We start from the raw sequence: 21282 nt of genomic DNA, 5'->3' as shown, positions 1-21282 counted from the left end.
GCCCACTCCTTTGTTCAGTTGATACTGCTGTACCTAAAGCTGATGGACCTAAAAAACATGTTAGCTAACAGATGGCTATTTATACATCCAGCAGACATAGGGCACACAGCATTAACATTAATATTCATACATCTCTGATGAAAAACAACAACTAGAAACAGATATGCGCAATTTAGCTGCTAAACGCTTGATCACTGAAAACAGCTGCCTGTTGGAACTGAGGGTTATACACATGATAATGGGACTGGAGCGTAAACCTGTTGACCATTAAATAAAAAGATTTTTGAAGGAATCCAAAAGGTTTTAAGTGTTGGGAAGCTGTTCGTTTCTTCGTTGTGATGAGTAACACCTTTAAGGTACATAAAATAATTTGATCTATACTTAATATAACACTGGTTATTTTGCTGTAAAAATTTCTCTCCCCTGACTTTCCACTGATTTGCTTCACAGCGAAGAACGAGCATCGAAGACCAATTTTACATCCAGATAAATATTTTATTGTTGCTATCTCGTGCCATAAATGAAATGTGAAGGTCGTAAAGCACTACGCGGTCTGCTCATGTAGTCAGTTTAATTATTATTGCCATGATATGCATTTGAAATTACACTGAAAGAACATTTGAAAAACAAGTCATTTTGGCATCATGGTGAGATGAAATATATAAAAACAAAAGCCACAGGGAATGTTTCACATGGCTAACAGCAACACTACAGTTTTAAATAAATAAAAAATGAATGAATGCTATGTAAAACACACGCGCGCACACACGCCCAGACACATCCACATAAATTCTTTCAGCAAACATATACATCAAAGCAGTCGATAACACTAATAAAGTACAATACAATCACCTGTCCCTTTCAAAAATGTAATTTCAGTGAGACACATGACATGGGGCTATGGTGGTTAGTTCCTGATTTTGTTTTGAAAATATACTGCATATCTATTTATACTTTTCCATATAAACAACAATGCTTCTGATAATCTTAATTTTTTTAATAATTCTAAAATACTTCTATAATATTCAAAAGGCGTATGCACAATTTTCTCCCCGCAGCAGGTTTTTATGTAATCAAATCAGATTCTTCTAAAATAGAAGAATAAATTAAAGTCTGAGCACTTGTGTTTGCAAGCCCAGTGGGTTTAAGAGCCGATAGACGTTGTTTGTCCCACGCCCACGTACTCTCACAGAGATACTCAAAGGACATGTGGTCCCAGTTGCTGTTGGAGAAAATATTTAAGCTGAAAAATTACTTAAGTGATTTCTCAAATTTTCAGAGCAACTAATAGCTGTCTACTGTAACTGTGTAACCCAGCAAGGCACTGATGAGTTGTGTAATTAGTGATAACACTACCTCAGTTTGAGCTTCTTGTTTTCCCTACTGCATACTCTGTGCTCACTCTGTGTAAATTAAGTGAAACTCAGACCTTTATGTTTCAAGTTATATGAACTCGCATGCACATCAAAGCCCAATCTGTAAAGAGATGAGCCCTACTGCCACACCTTTCCAGTTCACTTCCAACATAGCAAACTTTCTGTGCCCAAACATCCATGGAGTGAACAGCTAGACCAGACTTTTTTTTAAGAGCAGTATATTTGAAACCGCGTACGTGTACCAGTTTTATTTAGAGTCCTTATAACCATTTTACTAGAGGGCCACAGTCCATATCTGTGAGATCACTATAGGTAGTGTGAGGTGAAAGCTCAGTAAAGACAACGAGAAGATCGAAGGCGCTGGTGCTGCTGAAGGAACACGATGATAGTTGTACTGGCTTTGGATTCTGTCAGGCGGCTGCACCGTGATGTAACCATTGATGATGCGAACCATTGGGGGAGGCGGGGACTGCACCACAGAGCTGTAGAGAGAAAAGAGGCAAAAACATGGATTTAATAATGAAGATTTATAATATCTCTCAATTGAATGATGGGTCGTAAATGATGAACACAAAACAGAATGATTTTAATTGGTATAATTAACGAGGATCCTGCATTCATTCTGTATTTGCATTTCTTTCACTGGTTTGTGGGCAAAGGGAATGAGTATTAGTGTGGGTAATACTCCCCCCCCCCCCCCCCCAGGCGCTCCCCAACTGAAAAAAAAATTGGTTGCACAATGACGCTGCGCATTGCACACTGACACAAATTAACACTCATTAATGCAAAATAATTTAATTTCTGTCAACTACATCATGGTTTAGCCTTTAAAGGGTTAACTGAATGACGGCTTTCACAATGAACCCATCTTCACTGCTGTGACATTAACGTTTGCTTACATTCATTGATTTTTTTCACTCTTTTTATTACAGGAAAAACAAAACAACATCAGATCTTAATTTCAGAGGCTTTAAAACTCTGTATGCTGCAATTAGTAAACTACACCATAATTTTTCTACAGGCACTGGCTCCCATTTTGCAATTTAGAATCACTACAGACTGGGTAGGGTCTTATTAATTCCAGACTTTTACTTTTTTTTTTTTTTTTTAAACAAAAAGCATTTTGTTTTGTTTCTGCACTGTACAATTCTTTGGTACTGTAGGGGAAATTGTGGCAGGATCAGCAGGAAAACCAGCCTCTCTCCACATCCACACATTGTCAAAAATTGCCAGAGAAAATATGCAGACTGCAGAAAGTCAACAATGGAAACATTAATGATGATGAAAGCCACAAAGAAAAAGTTCTCTGACAGAATTTCTGGGTGCTCAAATCACTGATCGTCACATGACCAACTGCCAATAAACCTGAAAGCTATTATGCCCTTTGTTACTCTTCCTTCATCCCCAAATTACACAGACTGAAGTGTCTGTGAGGCAATGACTGCTTTGAGGTGGTCAAAACCACACAGACATCATAGCATTTCCATTTTTATTAAAAAGAAACACTCCTAACATAATGCCACTTTGCCCCAAATTTACATTACTCTTCATACTTATTTGCATTCAGCCAAATACTCAAGGGGCATAGTTTTAGAGAAATTAACTTTAGTTTGTGTGAAAAGGCCTTAAGAGGCGCAAAGAAACCAGGTGTGACATACCATGGCCACACAACAAAGAACTGTGAGACTGGAGTTGCTTCTTTTTCTCAAATTGCCTTACTTTCTCTTACTCAGCCACCTTTTTAGACATTAAAATATACAAGAACGTGCATAACATTGTAACGTCCATGCACAAAGAGTCCGTTTCATTTCTGCTCAAAATACAGGATCTTGCGGATTTAGAGAAAACACTTCTGCAGAAATAATGTACACAAATGTTCACAAACCTCCTCTGTTCACATGAAGAAGTGACACTATTTGTTTAGCTTTTTCTTTCCATCACTAATTTGGACTAGTGCATACTGCATATTGAAATAATAAATACTGGTAGCACAAGTTCAGTTTTACAAACTGCTGCCTGCAACAACTTCTTAAGTCCAGATCTACATCTGAATAACGCTAATGTTAGCTGTTCACCCATTCTCTGTTTCAATTAAGATAAAAATTTCTCTGTTTTGTGTCAAGATCACATGTTGTCCTTTTGTCTTTTCTCTTGCAACCCAAATTTGGGCAAGGCCATGGAAAATTTAAATTCCCCAAAGGTGTGACTGAATAGATTAGGACTGTTTATGTGTTGAAGTTCATATTAGCGTTACTGCTTCCAACCCAATGACAAAACTGTGTTTTGCCATTGCAAAAAATGCAGGGATGTTTCCACATGGCAGACCACACCTTGTGCAAAAGATTCTTCTTTGTCTGAAAGGTGATCTTATCGTGCTGTCCTGTGAGTTCCTGCCTGGAGCTACTGTGAGACCAAATCCCGATACTTAGCAGGAATTCCCAGGTCGCTCTTTTCATAACCAAGACACCTACACTAGCTTGGAACTAGTCAGGACTCATATACCACTGCAGGGCACATATGTGTATGTGCTGAAGTTTATGCAAACTGCATGAAGTGCATGGTGATGTGATATGGTGGCTGTTTGAGCCTGCAGCACTGCACCAGGAAGTGTCAGTTTTATTCTATATACAAGTGTGAGTTTCCCTTTACATCCTCTCTGGCTTGTTTCTGAGCTCTTGCTATCATACTCTCATTTCACCTGTGGCCTTTCATCTCTAGTCATTGATAACCCATATATAGAGAAGAAAGACCTTCACCTCTTTACCCCTCTTTCTTTCATCTTACCTCTCCTCTATCCGAACCCAGAGGTCATTAAAATGCCTGTGCCGCTGTTTCTTCTGCTTATTCCTCCTCTTTTTCTTTAGCATTTTTCTCTCAGATTTCTCCAGAACCTCCAGGCTATCTGGTGGCAGAAGCATGTGGGGTAACAGATCCTCCTCCAGAGTATGCCCCTGACCCTCCTCTTTGTGAGGAAGCTCGTGCAAGAAAGGTTCCAGCTGAGGCGACTCATCGTAATGGTCCTCCAGCTCTGGTGAGACGGGTCCAGATGATGATCGCCTAGAGGATGCACATTACAGTAGGGTAAGATGCTTTAGAAAGAAAGAGAAAAGGGGTTCGTTGCATGTCACTTTTATAATAAAATCATCAACTTTAGTCTTTAATCATCTTTAATCCTGCCAACGATGGTGCCAAGCCTGTCTGCAAAAGAAGAAGAGTAGTTACCCTGCCTAGGTGATCAGAAGCAGAAAACTGGGGATACAAGGCAAGGAACCATATGAAGATTATAAGATGATGTTTGCCTGTCCGAAGCAAAAGCAAAAACTTGAAATCTTTATGCTGAAAACACATTTTTGGGGCTGTTTTAATCAAATCACGTGGGACAAAAAGAGATCACTGTTGAAGAACTCATCAAGTGTGGTGAACTATATGAGCTCCAATTAACAATGATCATGGATACGAAGGTGATGCTGGACTATACTGGCGATGAAGCCAGTGTTGGTTTCACACTTCACACTGCAGCCTGCCCACATTTCACCCTGCATATGATTGTCTGGAGGGCTTTGCCATAAATGGAACTTTCATAATGCACCAAAGAAGATGCAGATGAAACAAACTGAGCACATCTTACAGCCTCTGTGCCTTGTCCAAGGATATTGCCATGGACACCAAAGAATGTAAGGACAAGGTCTGTTTTGCTGTTACAGGCAAAATAAATATCACATTTTCCTGTGAGGTCACTGAAACATGGCATTATAGTCTCGTGGGAGAGTCTACAAGTGCAGAGAAAATGCTGAGCAAAAGTAGCAAAGTGCTGAAAGCAGGTTAGAGTGTTTTTATGCAGGCCAGGAGTTTATTCCACCTGACAGTCCTGTTAAAGAGCCTGCCAATAAAATATTAACATGACAGTTTAAAGTGAATATTTGATCATAATAAGTAAATGGCAGTGAAACAAGCAGGAGAAATACACTTTCAAATCACGAGCAGAGCGAAGTCGAGAAAAAAGTATTATTAATTATTAATATTATATATTATTATAAACAGGTCTCCATTCTTTCTCCATTCAGGATGCAATGGAAGGACAAAAAACTAACTACAGTCTAATAGTTAACATAGCTTCTTTTTGTGGAAGAACAAATTACAAGTTGGGAAGCATGACAGAAAAACCTAAACTCTTCTTTTTGATACTATTTGACACTAGTTTTCCTTTCAAGACACGTTAATCACCATGAATAAACCAATACTGGTAACAAAGAGAGTAAATGCACTTAGACCTGAACAACTGTGATGTCAGATATACTAATGAGAAGTCGAATAATAAATTGTTATACATGGATATAATGAAGGCTGTCTGTTCTCTCAAGACAACATCAAGGTAGTCTATGAACAGGCAAGATGTGGGTTCATCTCAGGCTCATAATACCGTATCAAACACGGGGGCTGTGTGTGAGAAAGTAGAATTACCTATTCATTCACTCAGACACAGGAACAAGAACACAGATTTAAAGCGAGATTACCACCCTCAGTGTGCCAAGGTAGACTGCACTACATGCTTCACAGCAGGAGGTGAGAACCCTACTTAAATTGGCCTTTTCAACACCACTTCATTGGTGGCCAGCGGGGAATTTGTGACACTTATCTTCCAGTACAATCTAAGCTGAAACAAGAGAAGACTTGCAAAAAGCACACAGGCGGGGAGATGTTACCGAAAACACCATATAGTATATGAGAAACTGCATCTAAAAGCCATGGATGTCTTACGGTCCAGTCCTGTTAAACAAGCAGCATTATGATGATGATTAGACTGAAGCAAACTCACCGGTTTATGGGTTGCCCAGCAGGTGTGTGCTCCACCTCATATCCCTGGCGACGAAGCACGTCAATAACTGTGTTGTTACCCAGAAAGTGACCTACAACCAATAAGTAGAAAATGATAAATTTGCTGTTCTGAAAGGAGATGATGAGCCATCTCAAACTAAAATAAGCGGAACATTGTCAGGACAGCACCAGCTCTGTTAGTTCTCTTTCTCGTTTAACTTAAGAGTAAAACAAAAAGCAAGCCTGATATCACCAATCAAATTATTACGCATACATTTATATATCTGCTTCTGTCATCATTACAAAACTTATGATTCCTACATAAGTAAGTTCAGTGTTGCTTTTCTCTGCATCTCCTATCCACTTGTCATTGCCTCTCCTTTTCCCATTCCTCTTCCACGTCCTTTACTTCGAGCTTTCTTCCTCCATTCTTAATTAATCTTCTACCTTCCATATTATATCTCTTTTCTTCCCTTTCCATTTTCTTCTCTCTGCTCTCCTTCTTTCTTATGTCCAACTTCCCCTCTTCTCCTTTTTTCCCCTCTCATTCTCGTTGTGACCCTCTCAGCTAGGTGAAGTAGGGGCATTGAGGCTTCAGGTTGCCATGTCAAGAGGTCTCCATTCTTCCTCTCACTCTGACAAAAGGGAGCAGGGGTCCATTGTTTGGGCCTGCTCAGCCGTGGCACCACAGAGCTGTGTAAACAATGAGCCCCAGCACTTTAATCTGGCCTAGAGCCATCGATAGAGAGAGGTTAGCTTAGATGCACTATGGGTGTCGTGATGCTGCCCAGAGACTTGGACTGAATGCTGGTTAAAACAATGTCACATTATGTCCCAGCCATAGAAAAAGGCCAGAGAAGGGACTTCTACAATGTTTGCATATGATCTGCTAGAGTAAAACAGTTAAACGATTTGTGAGTGTGAACTTTGTGAGTTTAGTCTTAGAAGTCTTTTTGATCCCATGAGCCCTATTTTCTTCTAAAGCCTTTTCTTTTTCCTACGCTACAAGCTAACTGTATATTTCTAATGTATAAACAGAAAAAATACCATTAATTATGCTTTCATATCTTGTGTTTTCTCTGTCTTAAGGCACATTTACCTAATTCAGGTTTGCTAAAATGTGTAGGAGAAAAAACGCAGTTGCCACATAAAAAGACATTTTTTGTACTTGTCCAGTAATCATTAGCATGGTCGGCTAAATATCCAGAAGCCCTTAAACTCACAATGAGAGCTGAACCAGAACGAAACAGAGACAGAGACACTGTTTTCCAGCTTGCCCAGGTTTAGAAACAACTCAGCGTGATTTATGCAAGTTTAAGTCAGGGGATTAAGGTGGGATAAATGGAGCTGTTGAGCACAATATAGAGCCATAGAGAGATGGGCGGACTTCAGAACTTCAAAGGAGCACAATTCACACACATACGTACACACACGCAAGCGCTAAGGAGGTAAGCCATCAATTCTGTCATGTCCCCAAAGGCCAGTGTGTTCACGGGGAGTGAGAGCATGTTTGACAAGATGAAAAAAAATTAGAGTTCATTTATTCCTGAGTTTAAAAAAGTTTTTTTTTTTAATCCTGTGGCACAAGAAAATAAAATAGAAAGTGACATTTGTGTGCTTTAAATAATAAATATTTTTTAATAACAAGCTATCTTATCAACATGTAGCCAATGCTTTAAAGCAGATTTTAGGGCATGCTTAATCAATATAATAGAAAACACAAGTGGTGAGACTTTAAACTTTCACATGCTTGTTTCAGAGGGACATTTTTATTTTAGGCGTTTTTTTGGATGCCATGCAGCAAACCCTTCACACAAAGACCATTTTATAAGTGTTCCATTTAGCATGAAACATGGGAAACTTGCACTCTAATGGTGCGCCCAACTCATGAAATTACAAACAAAAACAAAATGTAGACATCTTTGATTAAAAATGATTGATGCCCCAGGAAAAAGGTATAAAGTGGGAAAAGAAAATTATGTGTTAGTTCTGGATTTTGATGAAATATGGCCTGTGTATGCTGTAACATTTGGCCACTGGCTTTAACCTTATAGGCTGTTTCTTTTGTAGATACTAGTTTCATTTGTGTTATATTAATGTGAATTGTCCAGAGTAACAACATTGCTCATTAATTATATTTATTTTAATTAAGATAAATAAAATCTAAGATTCTTACTTTTGGATACATTTCATTTTAGTACACTCTGTGCCTTTTGATGATAAGATGAAGCAATATTTTCACTAATTTAATGGAAAAGGTTAGCCTACACGAACTTAACAAAACATACACAAGGCCACACCCAGATGTAAGCATATACCATAAAATATGATTCTTCAGTGAAAGCAAATTCTTCTTAGTATGTGTAATTTGTATGGATAAAAAAATTACTAAAGTTACCACTGCCCTGTATAATGTACCCTGCTCTCGCCCTGTGACTCCTGGGATAGGCTCCAGCCCCCCAGTGATCCTGAATTGGATAAGTGGTTAAGAAAATGGAAATGGGTGGATGGACAGAAAAAAGGAAGGCAGTGTTCTACTGCATACGAGAGAGATAATATCTAAAGGTATCAACAAGCAGAGCTCCACTACGGCTGCCTCCAGCACAGTTTAACTCCTGGTTGTCTCAAGCTAAATCAAAACAAACATATCTTTGTACCATAGTTATAAAAGTTGGAAATGTTGGAGTCTACTGACTCACCATGTTTCTCATTACTAATTAAGTTTAGAGTTTTCTAAGTTAAGGTGTTGTTACGTGTTGTTTTGGGTTGGGTACATAAGCAGTAGTTTATATTTATAGGGTCCCATTCAAAACAGAGCTGCAGGCTGCCGCCCAGCATACAGCCCACGCCACAGTTTTAAGAGCACACTTCTAGAATAACATGTGTGACATCTGACATATTTTCACTGATTACTCATTTAGACCAATTTCATACATTTTACATTTATGAAATTGGCTTTTACTTTGTGTCCTATTGCACAATATATTCACTGTATGGTTTATTTTGTACCACTGAGAAGGGGGGGAATGGTACAGATAAAGACCTGTGACCTGAAAGCTTTCATTCACAGCTAACTTCCTTCGTGGAGCTACATGCATACATGAATGGACCTCTGAGTTGGAGTACCATGGACCAGTTCATGTTATGGTTATATAAAAGTGACATCTTTTATAATCATCTACCAGCAGAGTCTAACAATAAACATGAAAACTAAAATCTTTCAAAACACTCTTTAAACATTGTGTCTGAAAGCTGTTACAAGGTAGTCATTTGCATTGTTGCAAAGACTTTTGCTGGAAAGATGGATACATCAGCGGCTAGTCTAGTTCTTACATCCACTTTCCCACACTGTCAAACTCAATGCCGACATCATTGCTCTAGTCCAGTCATTTTCTTGTCTGGTTTCTGTAAGCCAGTTAGCCTCCATTCTGTGTGCTGTAAATATCACTGCTCATTTGTCATTCTGCCATTCAGGCTCTAATTTGTTCAGCCCATCTCCGCCTCACCGTAGTCACTCAAAACTCTATACAAACCTCCATCTTCACCTGCACCACGACTAGCGTCTAAACTCCAAGGGGTCCTGGGCTAAATCCTATCGTAGCCGGGACTCTGTTGTTATAATGGGTCATCTGAGTCTCATCACCACATAGAATAACTGAATTCTGTATCTCAATAAATTATGTTTCTCTTCATTGAACTTTTATTATGATATTGAGATAACATTACTTTCCTGGTTGACACTATAAAACCAGGAAAGTAACTCTATATAGTCCTGTGAAATACTAAGTACACCCTTAAAGCTTCCATAGGAATCAAGGGGGTAAGCAGATGCTGCTAATCAAATGCACACGATTAACCGATCATCAGCAAGTGTGAGCATCTCTGTATAAACAATAGTTTTGGCAGTTTGGTGGTCTGGAGCATGTGTGTTAACATAACAGGTTAACGTGAGGCCACATAATGCCACAGTCTTCCCTGCAAATTCCTCACTAACGTCATAACGTGGAATGCTCAAAGAAGCTGCGAATAAACCGGGAGCTATTTCTCAGCATGCCAAAACAGTTAGAAAAAAACTGAACAGATATGCCTCGTTTGGCATGGTTGCCAGGGGAAAGACTCTTCTCAAAAAAAAGAACATGACAGCTTAGGAATTGCAAAGTTGCAAATGAACAAACAACCAAACTTCTGGTAACGATTTTAGCTTGTTTTGCAACCACAGGGCCCGGAGTCTAGAGCTAAAGGCTAATTGCAAGGCAATCTATCTAACAGCTAAAGAATGGTCAACATTTGGGGATATAGCAGATACCAAGCACACCAGTAAATCTACAGAACAAACACTGGCAAAACAAATCAGGTTTGTTGCAATGACCCAATCAAAGTGAGACTGTGAGTCCTGTGGCAGACAGTGTTGGTCAAGTTACTTGAAAAAAGTAATCATTAACTAATTTCTGATTACTTCCCCCAAAAAGTAATCCCGTTACTTTACTGATTACTTATTTTCAAAAGTAATTAATTACTTAGTTACTTTTTAAAAACACGATTTACAACCTGAATAGGTGATAAAGCGATAGATCTTTCAGCCCAATTCCACTTTTTCTGCATAATCCATCATACAAAATGTAATCAAATGGAAAAGTCTCTTTTTAACTTGTTTTATCAGTTTTAATCTTTTAACTTTATGCATCAAGCAAAAATTTAATTATATGCACCATTCTCTGACTTTAGTTTAACATTTAAGCCTATTTTCTGCACATTCTAGCACATAGGTAAAATAAAATATTTTTTGTGTTTACACTCAGTCTTTCAAATAGATGCAAGTAAAACACAGCAGAAATTAAATAAAGTCAAAGACTAGCAGTCCTGTTGCTCTATTTTCACCTCTAAAGCAGGAGTGGGGTAGGCGGAGGTGTGCTCTGGTGCAGGTGTGCCGCAGCGGTCAGTGGAAGAATCCGCGAGTTTCTCTGTGAATTTCCCATTATGTCGTTGCACACTCGGTGCTTGTTTAGGGGTTTTTTTCGCTGTAAAAAGAAGTTTTCTTCCCACGCAGTGATCAGCGGACACTAATGTTTTTGTCACTTTTTATGGAATTAAACTCAAAGTAAGGTCAGTACTTCCACGCTTTAAACGCTGCACGCTCATACTCTCTCCCGCACTCGATATATTATCCATTGTTGATCTGCACACAGCTGTTGTCACAAACGTCGCACTCACTTACGTCACTGTCATGAGACATTCTCGCAAAAAATCACGGTTTTAGTAACGCAGTAACGCAGCGTTCCTACGGGAAAGTAACGGTAATCTAATTACCGTTTTTGCGATAGTAATCCCTTACTTTACTCGTTACTTTAAAAAAGTAATCAGATTACAGTAACGCGTTACTGCCCATCTCTGGTGGCAGGACCTTGAGAGAGGGATATGTAAAGAAATATCTGCAACCTTTAAGGAACTGAATCAACACTGTAAAGAACAGTGGTCAAAATTCTTCCACAACCATGTGAAAGACTTAGAAAGCCATACAAAAAAATTATTACTTCGTTGTTGCTGCTACAGGTGGTGCTACTAGCTAGTTACAAGCTAGGTTCTACATGCCACAGGACCTTTTCACATGACTTTAAGTGCTAAATGTGAATATTTGTCTGTAACATGAACAAAATACAGTTTTGCTAACTCTAACAGAAAAGGACCACAGCAGTATTTGTCCTTAAACGCTTATCCAGTTTTCAGAATCAGTGTGTCAAATTATTAGAACATATGGTAAGCTTTAAATGCTGTTACTTTTCCATACACATCAATATTTACATTACAACTTGTAACTAAGGCTGAAGCAGCAGTTCTCATAACATTACAGCATGCTGGATAAACAAACTCTACACGTATAGGCACCGCTGAGGACATTCTGCCCTACATAGCCTTTTCTTTCCGTTTATGTACACATGTTCCTTGCTAGTCAGCTGGACCCAGCAGCCCATAATCATGACCACTGAGCACTGAATAAAGCCTTTTACTGAAGACGATGACAATAAGATATCTGATGTGTGGAGCGTTTGGTTTGCTTCTTTCGGGAAGACACTATTATTGGCCAAGACGTAGAGCCACAATCTTTGGCTCAAATGGTCATTTTCAGTTTTTCTATTCTTGTTCAGATATTTGACGCTACAGCGGTTTCCTGAACATCAACTGTGCATAAATTATAGCACAGAGACAAAGAGAGCTATAAAAACAGAGAGATTCAGACTATTAAAATAACAAACTGAATTTCATGATCTGACATCTCTAGGACGTCGGAAGTACTAACCTGCCAAAGATTTTACTGGAAAATCAGTTTTGGCTCTTTGAGCTGCTAAAAGTTGAGCAAAACCTCAGTGCCTTCAACTGTCAAGGAGACTTAGCCATCCATGGAGGCAACAGTCATGTCAAAGGCAAATGACAAGAAAATGACTGGTTATCAACTCACATAGAAATCACACAGCCATCCTGGTGTTTTTCAAACAATGCCAGCTCAGTATTAACACACATATCAAGTGTCTGGAAATACGGGCTCTGCTTACACTGCACTTTTTTAATCTCTGGTTAAGTCATAGATTTGCATGTCCTTGATGGACAGTCAATTCCTCCTTGTATTAAACTGAAACCTCATCAATTATCAGTCACATGCAATTTGGTTGAAAAGAACAGGACACCGTTGGAAGTAATATCAAACCACAGGCATGATGATTAAACACTGTCAAGCTAGTTAAGAGTAATTACACACAGTGCCTTGTAATACAGTCTATCAATCTTCACTTTATTATTCTATCATAATTTGTAGACGGATAAAACATTTCATTGGATACAGCTGAAAATACTGGATTTCTTTTTTGTGAATGGTTTGTTTCACTGATTTTAAAGCAGGCTTCACGACTTTTTTCTTTCTATTTTAAGGAAAAAATGAACAATTGGCGTACAACAAATGAAATCAAAAAAGCTTTACATAAAAGTGCTGCTTACTTTCAAGAAACTAAAATCTGACTCAAAAGTTTAGATTGGAGCAAAACAAATGAGTATTAAATAATTAATAAATATTGATGCAGTGATTTTTGTTTCTTCTTAAAAAAAAAAAAGTTGCAAGGAAAGTTGGTGGCAAATCTACTTAACACTTTGAATAAGATGCATTTCTCATGTGATGCAGGTATTCCATCTTACTTTAACTAAAAAATGTTAGTAGTGACCACAGAAATAAAAGTACAGTACGCTGAGGGTGATGGGAAATAAAATCACTTTGGGTCATAAAACCAAAGTACTGGTCATATAAAAAGTTCTGGCATAATATGACTTGATATATTGTTAACTAAAATAATAGAATAGTATAATTTTATTGAACAAAACAAACTTTCTAGTGGCGTGGTCAGTCACTAGTTTTCATCCAGTTGAGACTCTGAGAATTTTACAATAGCAAATCAAATACCTACCCAGAGAAATGCATAGTTGGTACTAGAGCTACACTGATAACACTGCTGTTGAAGGTGACAGAATGGAAATACATGAAATAACCACTGAGTGTTTAATCTGAATACCACAGTGTGATTGCACAGCAACAGCTGTTGTTCTACATACATGAAACTTTCATAATCTTCCTACAACGCACAAAGTCACAACTCCTCTTATACATTCAAAAGATAAACAACCAAAATATTGCCAAGCAACCGTCTACAGATGATAATTGGTACAAATTTGTACCAATTATGCACATATTATACACATATAAAACCATCAAATCATTTTAATTTCACAACAAGTAGAATGCAATTTATATCCAAGGTACTTTTCGTGATGCATGACTTTAGCATGCAGCTTAGCAACCACCTAGTAATGGGCTAAAACATTTGATTTTTTAAACATGAACTATAAAATGCTAAAGTACTTCACTTTATATATATTCACTTTATAGTTTTTGACATTTAATTTCTATCTACAAAAATGCTATTATGCAAGATATGTTATGATGCCACCATGGTCTAAAATCACAGCCCAAATAATCCTGTATCAGAGGCATACACTAGATTATCTCATGCAGCCAGCTTGTGGCGCTGAAACTCTTAATGTTAACATTATTCATATCCTTGTGGGCACCGTGATTTTTTTTTACCATTGGATGAGTCATGGAAAAAAACTTTTTTTAATGTCAATGTCATTGCCTGGAATAAATTTAGCATGATGTTACATGCAAATATGTGCTGTCATTTTGATCCAAACCCCCTGCAGGATAAGGGTACTCTTTTCGTGAAAGCATAAGAGAGAATGCCAAAACCAAGACAGCTTTGGTTAAACGGGTGTGCATACAAGCCAGCGGATTTAGTCTCCACCCAAGTCTCAAGCCTTTTATTGGAGTACATCAACTTTCTAACTGTAGATTATATTACATTGTAACTCAGTACAGTTTTATCTCTTGCAGGTCCTTCAAAAACACAACTTACCACAAAGACTTTAAAAATGGTGGACTCTGTAGCATCAGAGCAGTCCAGCACAGAGGACAGCAGTAGAGCTTCATGTGTTGTTTTAGTCAGACTCGACAACATATTACATCATTACAATCAGACCTCATTCATTCAAACTCCTCCAGGATGTGGTTTTGAAAGGGAGATGCCAGTGATAAAAGAAAGCTGTGATAAACGATGGTTGTGATACGGCTGTAAGAATTTGAAAGACTGATCATACACAAGAGAAAGCCACACACCACGTACCTTTATAGAGTTAGGCCAAAGAATGCTAACATCTCCACCAATACCAAAACATTTCTCCTTGTACTTCTCTCAGGCATGTTACTGTGTGACAGACAGTTCACTAATAGGCTTAATTCAGTGAAATAAAACAATTTACAATCAAACTGATAGCAATCAGGATTATGTAAACAGACACAGCTGTTGAAGTAGAGATGACAAAGAAAAAGCGAGACACACAGGGAAGGCAAAACAAAGAAGCTAGACATAAATGCAGACAGAAAACAAGGCAATTCAAGACAGAAGCAGAAACAAAAGAGCAGATTTATCCTTCTTACAAAAGAAAAACAGATTGCAAAGCAATACAGGAATGTCAAGACTTCAGATGCCAGACTGTGATAGCAGAGGACAAGAGCATCCTTTAAGGCCACAGTTTTACAGCTAAAACAAACTATTGAGATTCTGTAGACTGTATCTTGAAGCTGTGCCCACGCAAAGTTGGCTTACTACCACCAACCTGAATAAATGAGTGGGGACAAGACAGTTTGAAGCGCGGTGTTAGCTTGGTGGTGGTTTTCAAACAATTAACCAAATATCTTGAGCTCAAGCTAAACTAGGGAAAACGGAGATTAGGAAATGTGAATTTGAGAAGACATTACAACTAGACGTGAACTCCTCGTTCACATAATTTGGATCAGAAAGGTTTTAGGTGCTTCAGAGGAAATCGATTACATTGCCTTCATCTCATCTGACACTGTTTGTTACCACCAATTTGTTATTTAATGATCACCGTCTCTGTCCCAGACAAGTGTTTCGGAATAATGGTCTCTTTAATGTGGATGTTATTTGGGAGAATGTGAGAGAAAGTACATGGAGTTGCATTGCTTAGTGCAAATTTGCTGCAACTTTGTTCGCACTTACAGAATTGATGAAGACGGATCATTAAATGCGTTTGTCATTTAATTACTTTGTCTTGCTTTGTGCATTTTTTTGTTTTTTTTAAACATGAACCATGCTTATAATTAGTGTGATAACCGCTCAAGGGTCTGCAAGAAGTTTTTAAGGTTGTGCTGAGGAACTGCAGCTTTAAATTTATGCTGAGCCTAAATGAAAAACAGGGCACATAAGAGGTATGTGGTGTGAGGTTGTTTTTTAAATAAACCCTCACTTGAAAATTTGTGGTGGCACACAGCACTTTGGAGCCGTGTTAGGGATTACATCTGTCAGGCTGCAATAGTCTACACTCTCTCGCTCAGCGCAGTCCTCATTTTTAGCTCCTTCTGCCAAGACATTAAGGGACTTGAGTACACACCGGCTCATTGACTGTGAAAAAGTGATCAAAGTTGGAAAATTCTTTACAAGCGAGCAGTTCTGACAAAATAAACCGGAGCAATGCCAATTCTGAAGGTCCCTACCACTGAATGTCTCATTTTACAAATAAAGTTTCAGAGAATATTTAATAGGGGATGGTGCTGGGCCACCTGTCCACCTACAGCCTGGAACTGACTGTAGCATAAAGTGGAAATATCAAAGTAAAGCTCCTAAAAAACTGTACTCGTCACTTTCCAGTGCTTATATCCAGTTCAGCGTCTCAAGCGCCAAGAAGGAGAAAAAAATACCCGTGTGTTTGAATACCCGTGACTGAGAACGCTCTCTTACTGATATACAGTCTTTGGATTTCATGTTAAATTTAATTGTTTCTTCAGCTGCATGGTAGAGACTTTTTGAAACGGTAAAGTGAGACAGATGAAAAATGTATGCACAATGAAGACATTTATATAAAGAAAGAGAAGGCAATTTGATATATGCAGATATATTCTTTTGAGAAAAAGAAACGGGCTTTGTAAAAGATGCCTATTGCAAGTTCAATATTATACAAGCTTACATACTCACCAGGTTCACCTAGCTAGTATTAGGTTAGGCCAACTTTTCTCTTCAGAACTCTCCTAATTCTTCATGGTACAGACTGAACAAGGTGCTGTACACATTCCTCACATATTTGGGTCCATATTGAAATGATATCATCAGAAAGTAGCTGTACAGTCATAATATAAATCTGCTGTTCTACCACACTGCAAAGGTCATATGTTGGATGTAGACCAGGGGTGTCCAACGTCAGGCCTCGAAGGCCGGTGTCCTGCAGGTTTTAGATGTGTCCTTGATCCAACACAGCTGATTTAAATGGCTAAATTTCCTCTTCAACATGTCTTGAAGTTCTCCAGAGGCTGGTAATGAACTAATCATTTGAATCAGGTTTGTTGACCCAGGGTGATATCTAAAACTTGCAGGACACCGGCCCTTGAGGCCTGGAGTTGGACACCCCTGATTTAGACTGATGTCTGTGGAGCCCATTTGAGTACAGTGAACTCTTTGTCATGAGTTGTCACAGTTTGAGATGATTTGAGATGACAAGGCGCATTATCCTGTAGAAAGCAACCAATCAGGAGATGGATACACTGTGGTCCCAAAGGGACGTGCATGGTAGGCATGCACCACACCATTACACCACCACCACTGGCTGGATGGAGCCACTCTTCCACCCTACTGTTGCTGCAGAAATTGAGACTCATCAGGCCAGGCATCAGCTTTCCATTCTTTTGTTATCCAACTTTGGTGAGCCTGTTGAAATTGTGGCCTCACTTTTCTGTTTTTAGCTGAAAGGAGTGGCATCGTCCGTCAAGGTTCGATGTGTTGTGTTCAGAGATACGCTTCTGCATAACTTGGTTGCAACAAGGCATACAACAGGCATTTTTGTATTGGCATCAACTGGGCATGTTCTCTTTTTCAGATCATTCTCTGTAAACCCTAGAGATCAGCAGTTTCTAAAATACTCAGACCAGCCTATCTGGCACCAACTATCATTCCATGTTCAAAGTCACTTAAATTCTTCACAAATTCTGACGCTAAACAATTCTGACGCTGAACTGGCTGAAACCACATGCAAATGTATTTAGGCATGTACATGTTGCAGCCATGTGACTGGCTGATTAGATATTTGAGATTTGAGATATTTAATAAGCAGGTAAATGAGTGAGTATGAGTATGTAATTATTATTATCCTTTCTTCTGGGTCTGTTTGACCAGTGGTTCACAATCTCATGGTCAGGACACTGGAAGCTAATAAAAAGGTAGACGAGTGTACTTGTCAGCAAAGACACAAAGCTTTGTTCTGTGTGAGCAACACATACTGCAGACTTTGATTACCGTTATACTGAATCCAGAAAAGCCAGAAAGTTTTAAAGACTGTCAAAAGTTATCAGTTGTTGTTTTTTTTACAGCAAAAGAATGAAAAACTGTCTACACAACATGGCCAGTTATGTTACACTCTGCCACCAGAATGTATTCCTGGAGGTTGCATACTGTAGCCTCAAAAACCACTTCCTCTCAAACAAAAACAAGACACGCACACACACAAACCTCTGCGATCCTGCTGTGAGTCTCTGCTCAGGTTTTCAACTGTTTGAGCACAGAAAAAAAATATACCAAGGGGAGTCGGATGCCCTCTCACTTTTTAAAAAGAATTCCAGATCGTCATTTTTCTCAGACGTTTTCTCACAGGACTTCCATCTAAAACATGTGGCTTGGAGTGCAATTTTGTGCCCATTTAGTTTGAGTAATCTGCAAGAGCTGTAGCAGTTGTCCACGAGGCCTGCATATTGTCTTTGCTTTAGGTCTGTGTTATAACTAGAAGCAGATCCACGGGACAGAGTATTTTAAAGTCTCCCCGGACGTTTGTGACTGCCGTGTTGCCTTTACAACACAATCACTTTTCTTTTTCTCCTTTTTTTGACAAATTCAAAAGCACTTTTTTCAGACAGTTTCCCGGTTGTTCACTCTTGTTTTATCCTTTACTACCTATTTAAAAAGATTGTGACCTGCATTGAACTGTGAGCCTACATCCTCCAGCTTTCTCATTTTAGCTTCATAAGAAAACATACCCACGTTTAACTTCTGCAGCAGCTAAAACATCCGAAGCAGCTTGGGCAAAACCTAAAAATGATGTTTTTCTGATTAAAACCTCTCATTCACTCCAGATCTTTTTAAATGCCAAACAGAAGTTATGACCCACAAAAGGGTAATTTCAGCACATGTTAATTAAAACCATACCATCTTAAGCTGATTATTTTGTTCTTTCTGCATCTTTAGCAGGAGGACAGCACCTTCATTTCCCTAATGCTTATAATTTAGGACACATGAAACTCACTCATTTATCAAGTCATTCATTTTAGGACTCTAATGAAGCTAACGACTATTTGTACTCTGTTCAACTAAAACGGTAGTTCATTAACTTCCTTGCTTCTTCTTTGCACAAACAGTATTGTGGGAACATTGTAAGACCAAGTTCTCCTCTTGCAGATATAATCTTTGAGAGGACACAGATGTAAAACACAAAATAAAAATGCATTTGTTATGGAAATGACATCAATCAAGTATTTCTACAAAAAAAGATGAGCACATGTTAGGGCAGGCTAGGTCGTCCAGTTCCGTAGGCTATACTCTCACAGGGAGTTAGAGGACGGCCCCTCGCTTCAGAGTTTGTCTGTGTTTACTCTTCTTTCCAGATAAGGTGATTTCTACTCCCCAGCTTCAGTATGCCTAACCTTCATACTTCTGCAGATGTAAATAGAAGTTGCATAGGCAGAGGTTCCAAGTGTCCAAGTGTCAGGTCCTAATGTTACAGAAAAGAATCCCCTGAGCATAAGGCCTCCCCCAAATAGTAAAAGCTAGAGTGACCTACATTTCTTGAGCAGAAATAATCTTTCAGCAATAAGCGGTCAGAGAAATATCATGAGTTAGACATTTTTTTTACATGTATGTTCATTAACATGCACTGTCCCAAATAAATTGAATTAAATTAGTAAAGTACAGCTCCCTTGTTCAGCCATGAGCAAAGGTAACCTCTCTGAGTGCCTCGTTGATCTACTCTCCTCCTCGCTCGGTTACTCTGTCAGCTCTGGTATGTGTTTGAACTCTTACTTAATCCCACAGACTGCAGATAAAAATTGAGAAAGCCACTGTGACATCACCCATTGGTTAGTTAAGTCCCATTGTGAAGCCTTAAGTTCCCAATCCGCAGACCTAGAAACCAGCTGGCAACTCCTTGGCAACCCCTTGTTTCTAGGGAAAAGTTTGTATTCCCCGACTGGTTGGTGAGTGGTTGCTGGCTGTCTGTGAAACTTAAAACTCCAGTTAGACCTAGAGATCAATCAGTGAACCCTGGTAACATCTGGTTGCTAAGAAAACATCTGTGTTCCCCAGACTGGTTGGAAAGTGGTTGCTGGCAATCTCAAAATGAAATAGGTCACCAAAAGACATATGGTGCTGCATCAAAACCCTGCTGGCAAATGCTTGGTTGCTGGCAGGTTGCTGCTGTCACTGTAGCTTGCATGGAAGATTCTGACTTGTAAAACAATGAATGAAGGAAACAGACACCATTTGCTTTAAAAGTAAAAGGTGCACGTTTTGAAACATCTTGGTTGCAGCTGCAAGGGGACAACTTTTACTTTGAAGGTGAAGATTCTCCATTTCTCGTTTGTGTTGCAGTAGTTTCACTGCAGCTCGGCTAGTAGTTCGCAAGCATCTTTGATTCTAACTGTGAGCAACCATGGCAACATAATCAAAACCATCACAAAGAGGTTTTTGGTGCTACATGCCAGCAATAGCCAGCAACCTCCAGCAAACACTTGCCAACCAGTTGGGTAATACATTTTTTTTCGCTAACAGCCAGAGGTTGCAAGGGTGTCCTCTACCTGTCTCAAGGTCTGTGTGACTGAAGCCTGAGCTGTGAGTTTTTGCCATCTTTCAAAATCAAATTAGACCCAAATTAATACGTCTCCTATGAGTTTTCCTACATCGAAGCCAATGTAGCATTTTCCAAAAGATTACTAAAAAATGGGCAGTGTAGTCCGTGCTGCAGGGAGAATGGACTGCCATACCCGTTATGTGTCTGTGAGCGAGGGAGCAAGAAAGAGAGTCGAAAAGTAAGAGATGTCACCGACCAGAAACAGGAGATGGAAGCATGTAAATATATAATATATATATATACAAAGTTGACCCAGACAACAAAGTAAAGCTAGTATTCGGCTGCGATCCCGACACGGAACCCGACGTATTAGCCAGAGGTCTCTTTACGGTTTTATGCCGTTAGGGTTCGGAGCCGTGGACCTGTTTTATATACGTGCGGAATAGTTTTCTATACGAGATCGCTGCAAAAAGTGCAGCCTTACCTAATGTCCACCTACTGTTACTCACTTTATATTAAGATTTTAACATCTAGTTGGTATTGGTATGGCGAGTAACCTTCAGTAAAAGTAATAAATCACACAGCAATGTAGATTCATGTAGTTGTAAAAAGCATGATAATATATTAGGTAATCCAAAGTATTCAGAATACG

General features: G+C 38.9%; 1 protein-coding gene across 1 annotated transcript in view; it reads right to left on the bottom strand.

Annotated features, from left to right (window-relative positions):
* Positions 1-538: 538 nt before the first annotated feature.
* trabd2a (TraB domain containing 2A) overlaps positions 539-21282 on the bottom strand; it is a 57622-nt gene continuing 36878 nt past the window's right edge. The window contains exons 5-7 of the mRNA XM_086302520.1: positions 6193-6283; positions 4161-4433; positions 539-1858 (exon numbers count right to left, since the gene is read on the bottom strand). Coding sequence (XP_086158646.1) covers positions 1651-1858; positions 4161-4433; positions 6193-6283 — 572 coding nt within the window. The 3' untranslated portion in view covers positions 539-1650. The remainder of the gene's footprint in view (positions 1859-4160; positions 4434-6192; positions 6284-21282) is intronic.

Source organism: Aulonocara sp. 'chitande type north' Nkhata Bay, linkage group LG7 (genome assembly GCF_057382095.1).
Source record: "Aulonocara sp. 'chitande type north' Nkhata Bay isolate Kocher_YH1m ecotype deep benthic linkage group LG7, A_spYH_male_GT1.1, whole genome shotgun sequence".
NCBI classification, from domain to species: domain Eukaryota; kingdom Metazoa; phylum Chordata; class Actinopteri; order Cichliformes; family Cichlidae; genus Aulonocara; species Aulonocara sp. 'chitande type north' Nkhata Bay.
Note: the sequence above shows the minus strand (reverse complement) of the source record. Positions and strands in the feature narration are given on the sequence as shown.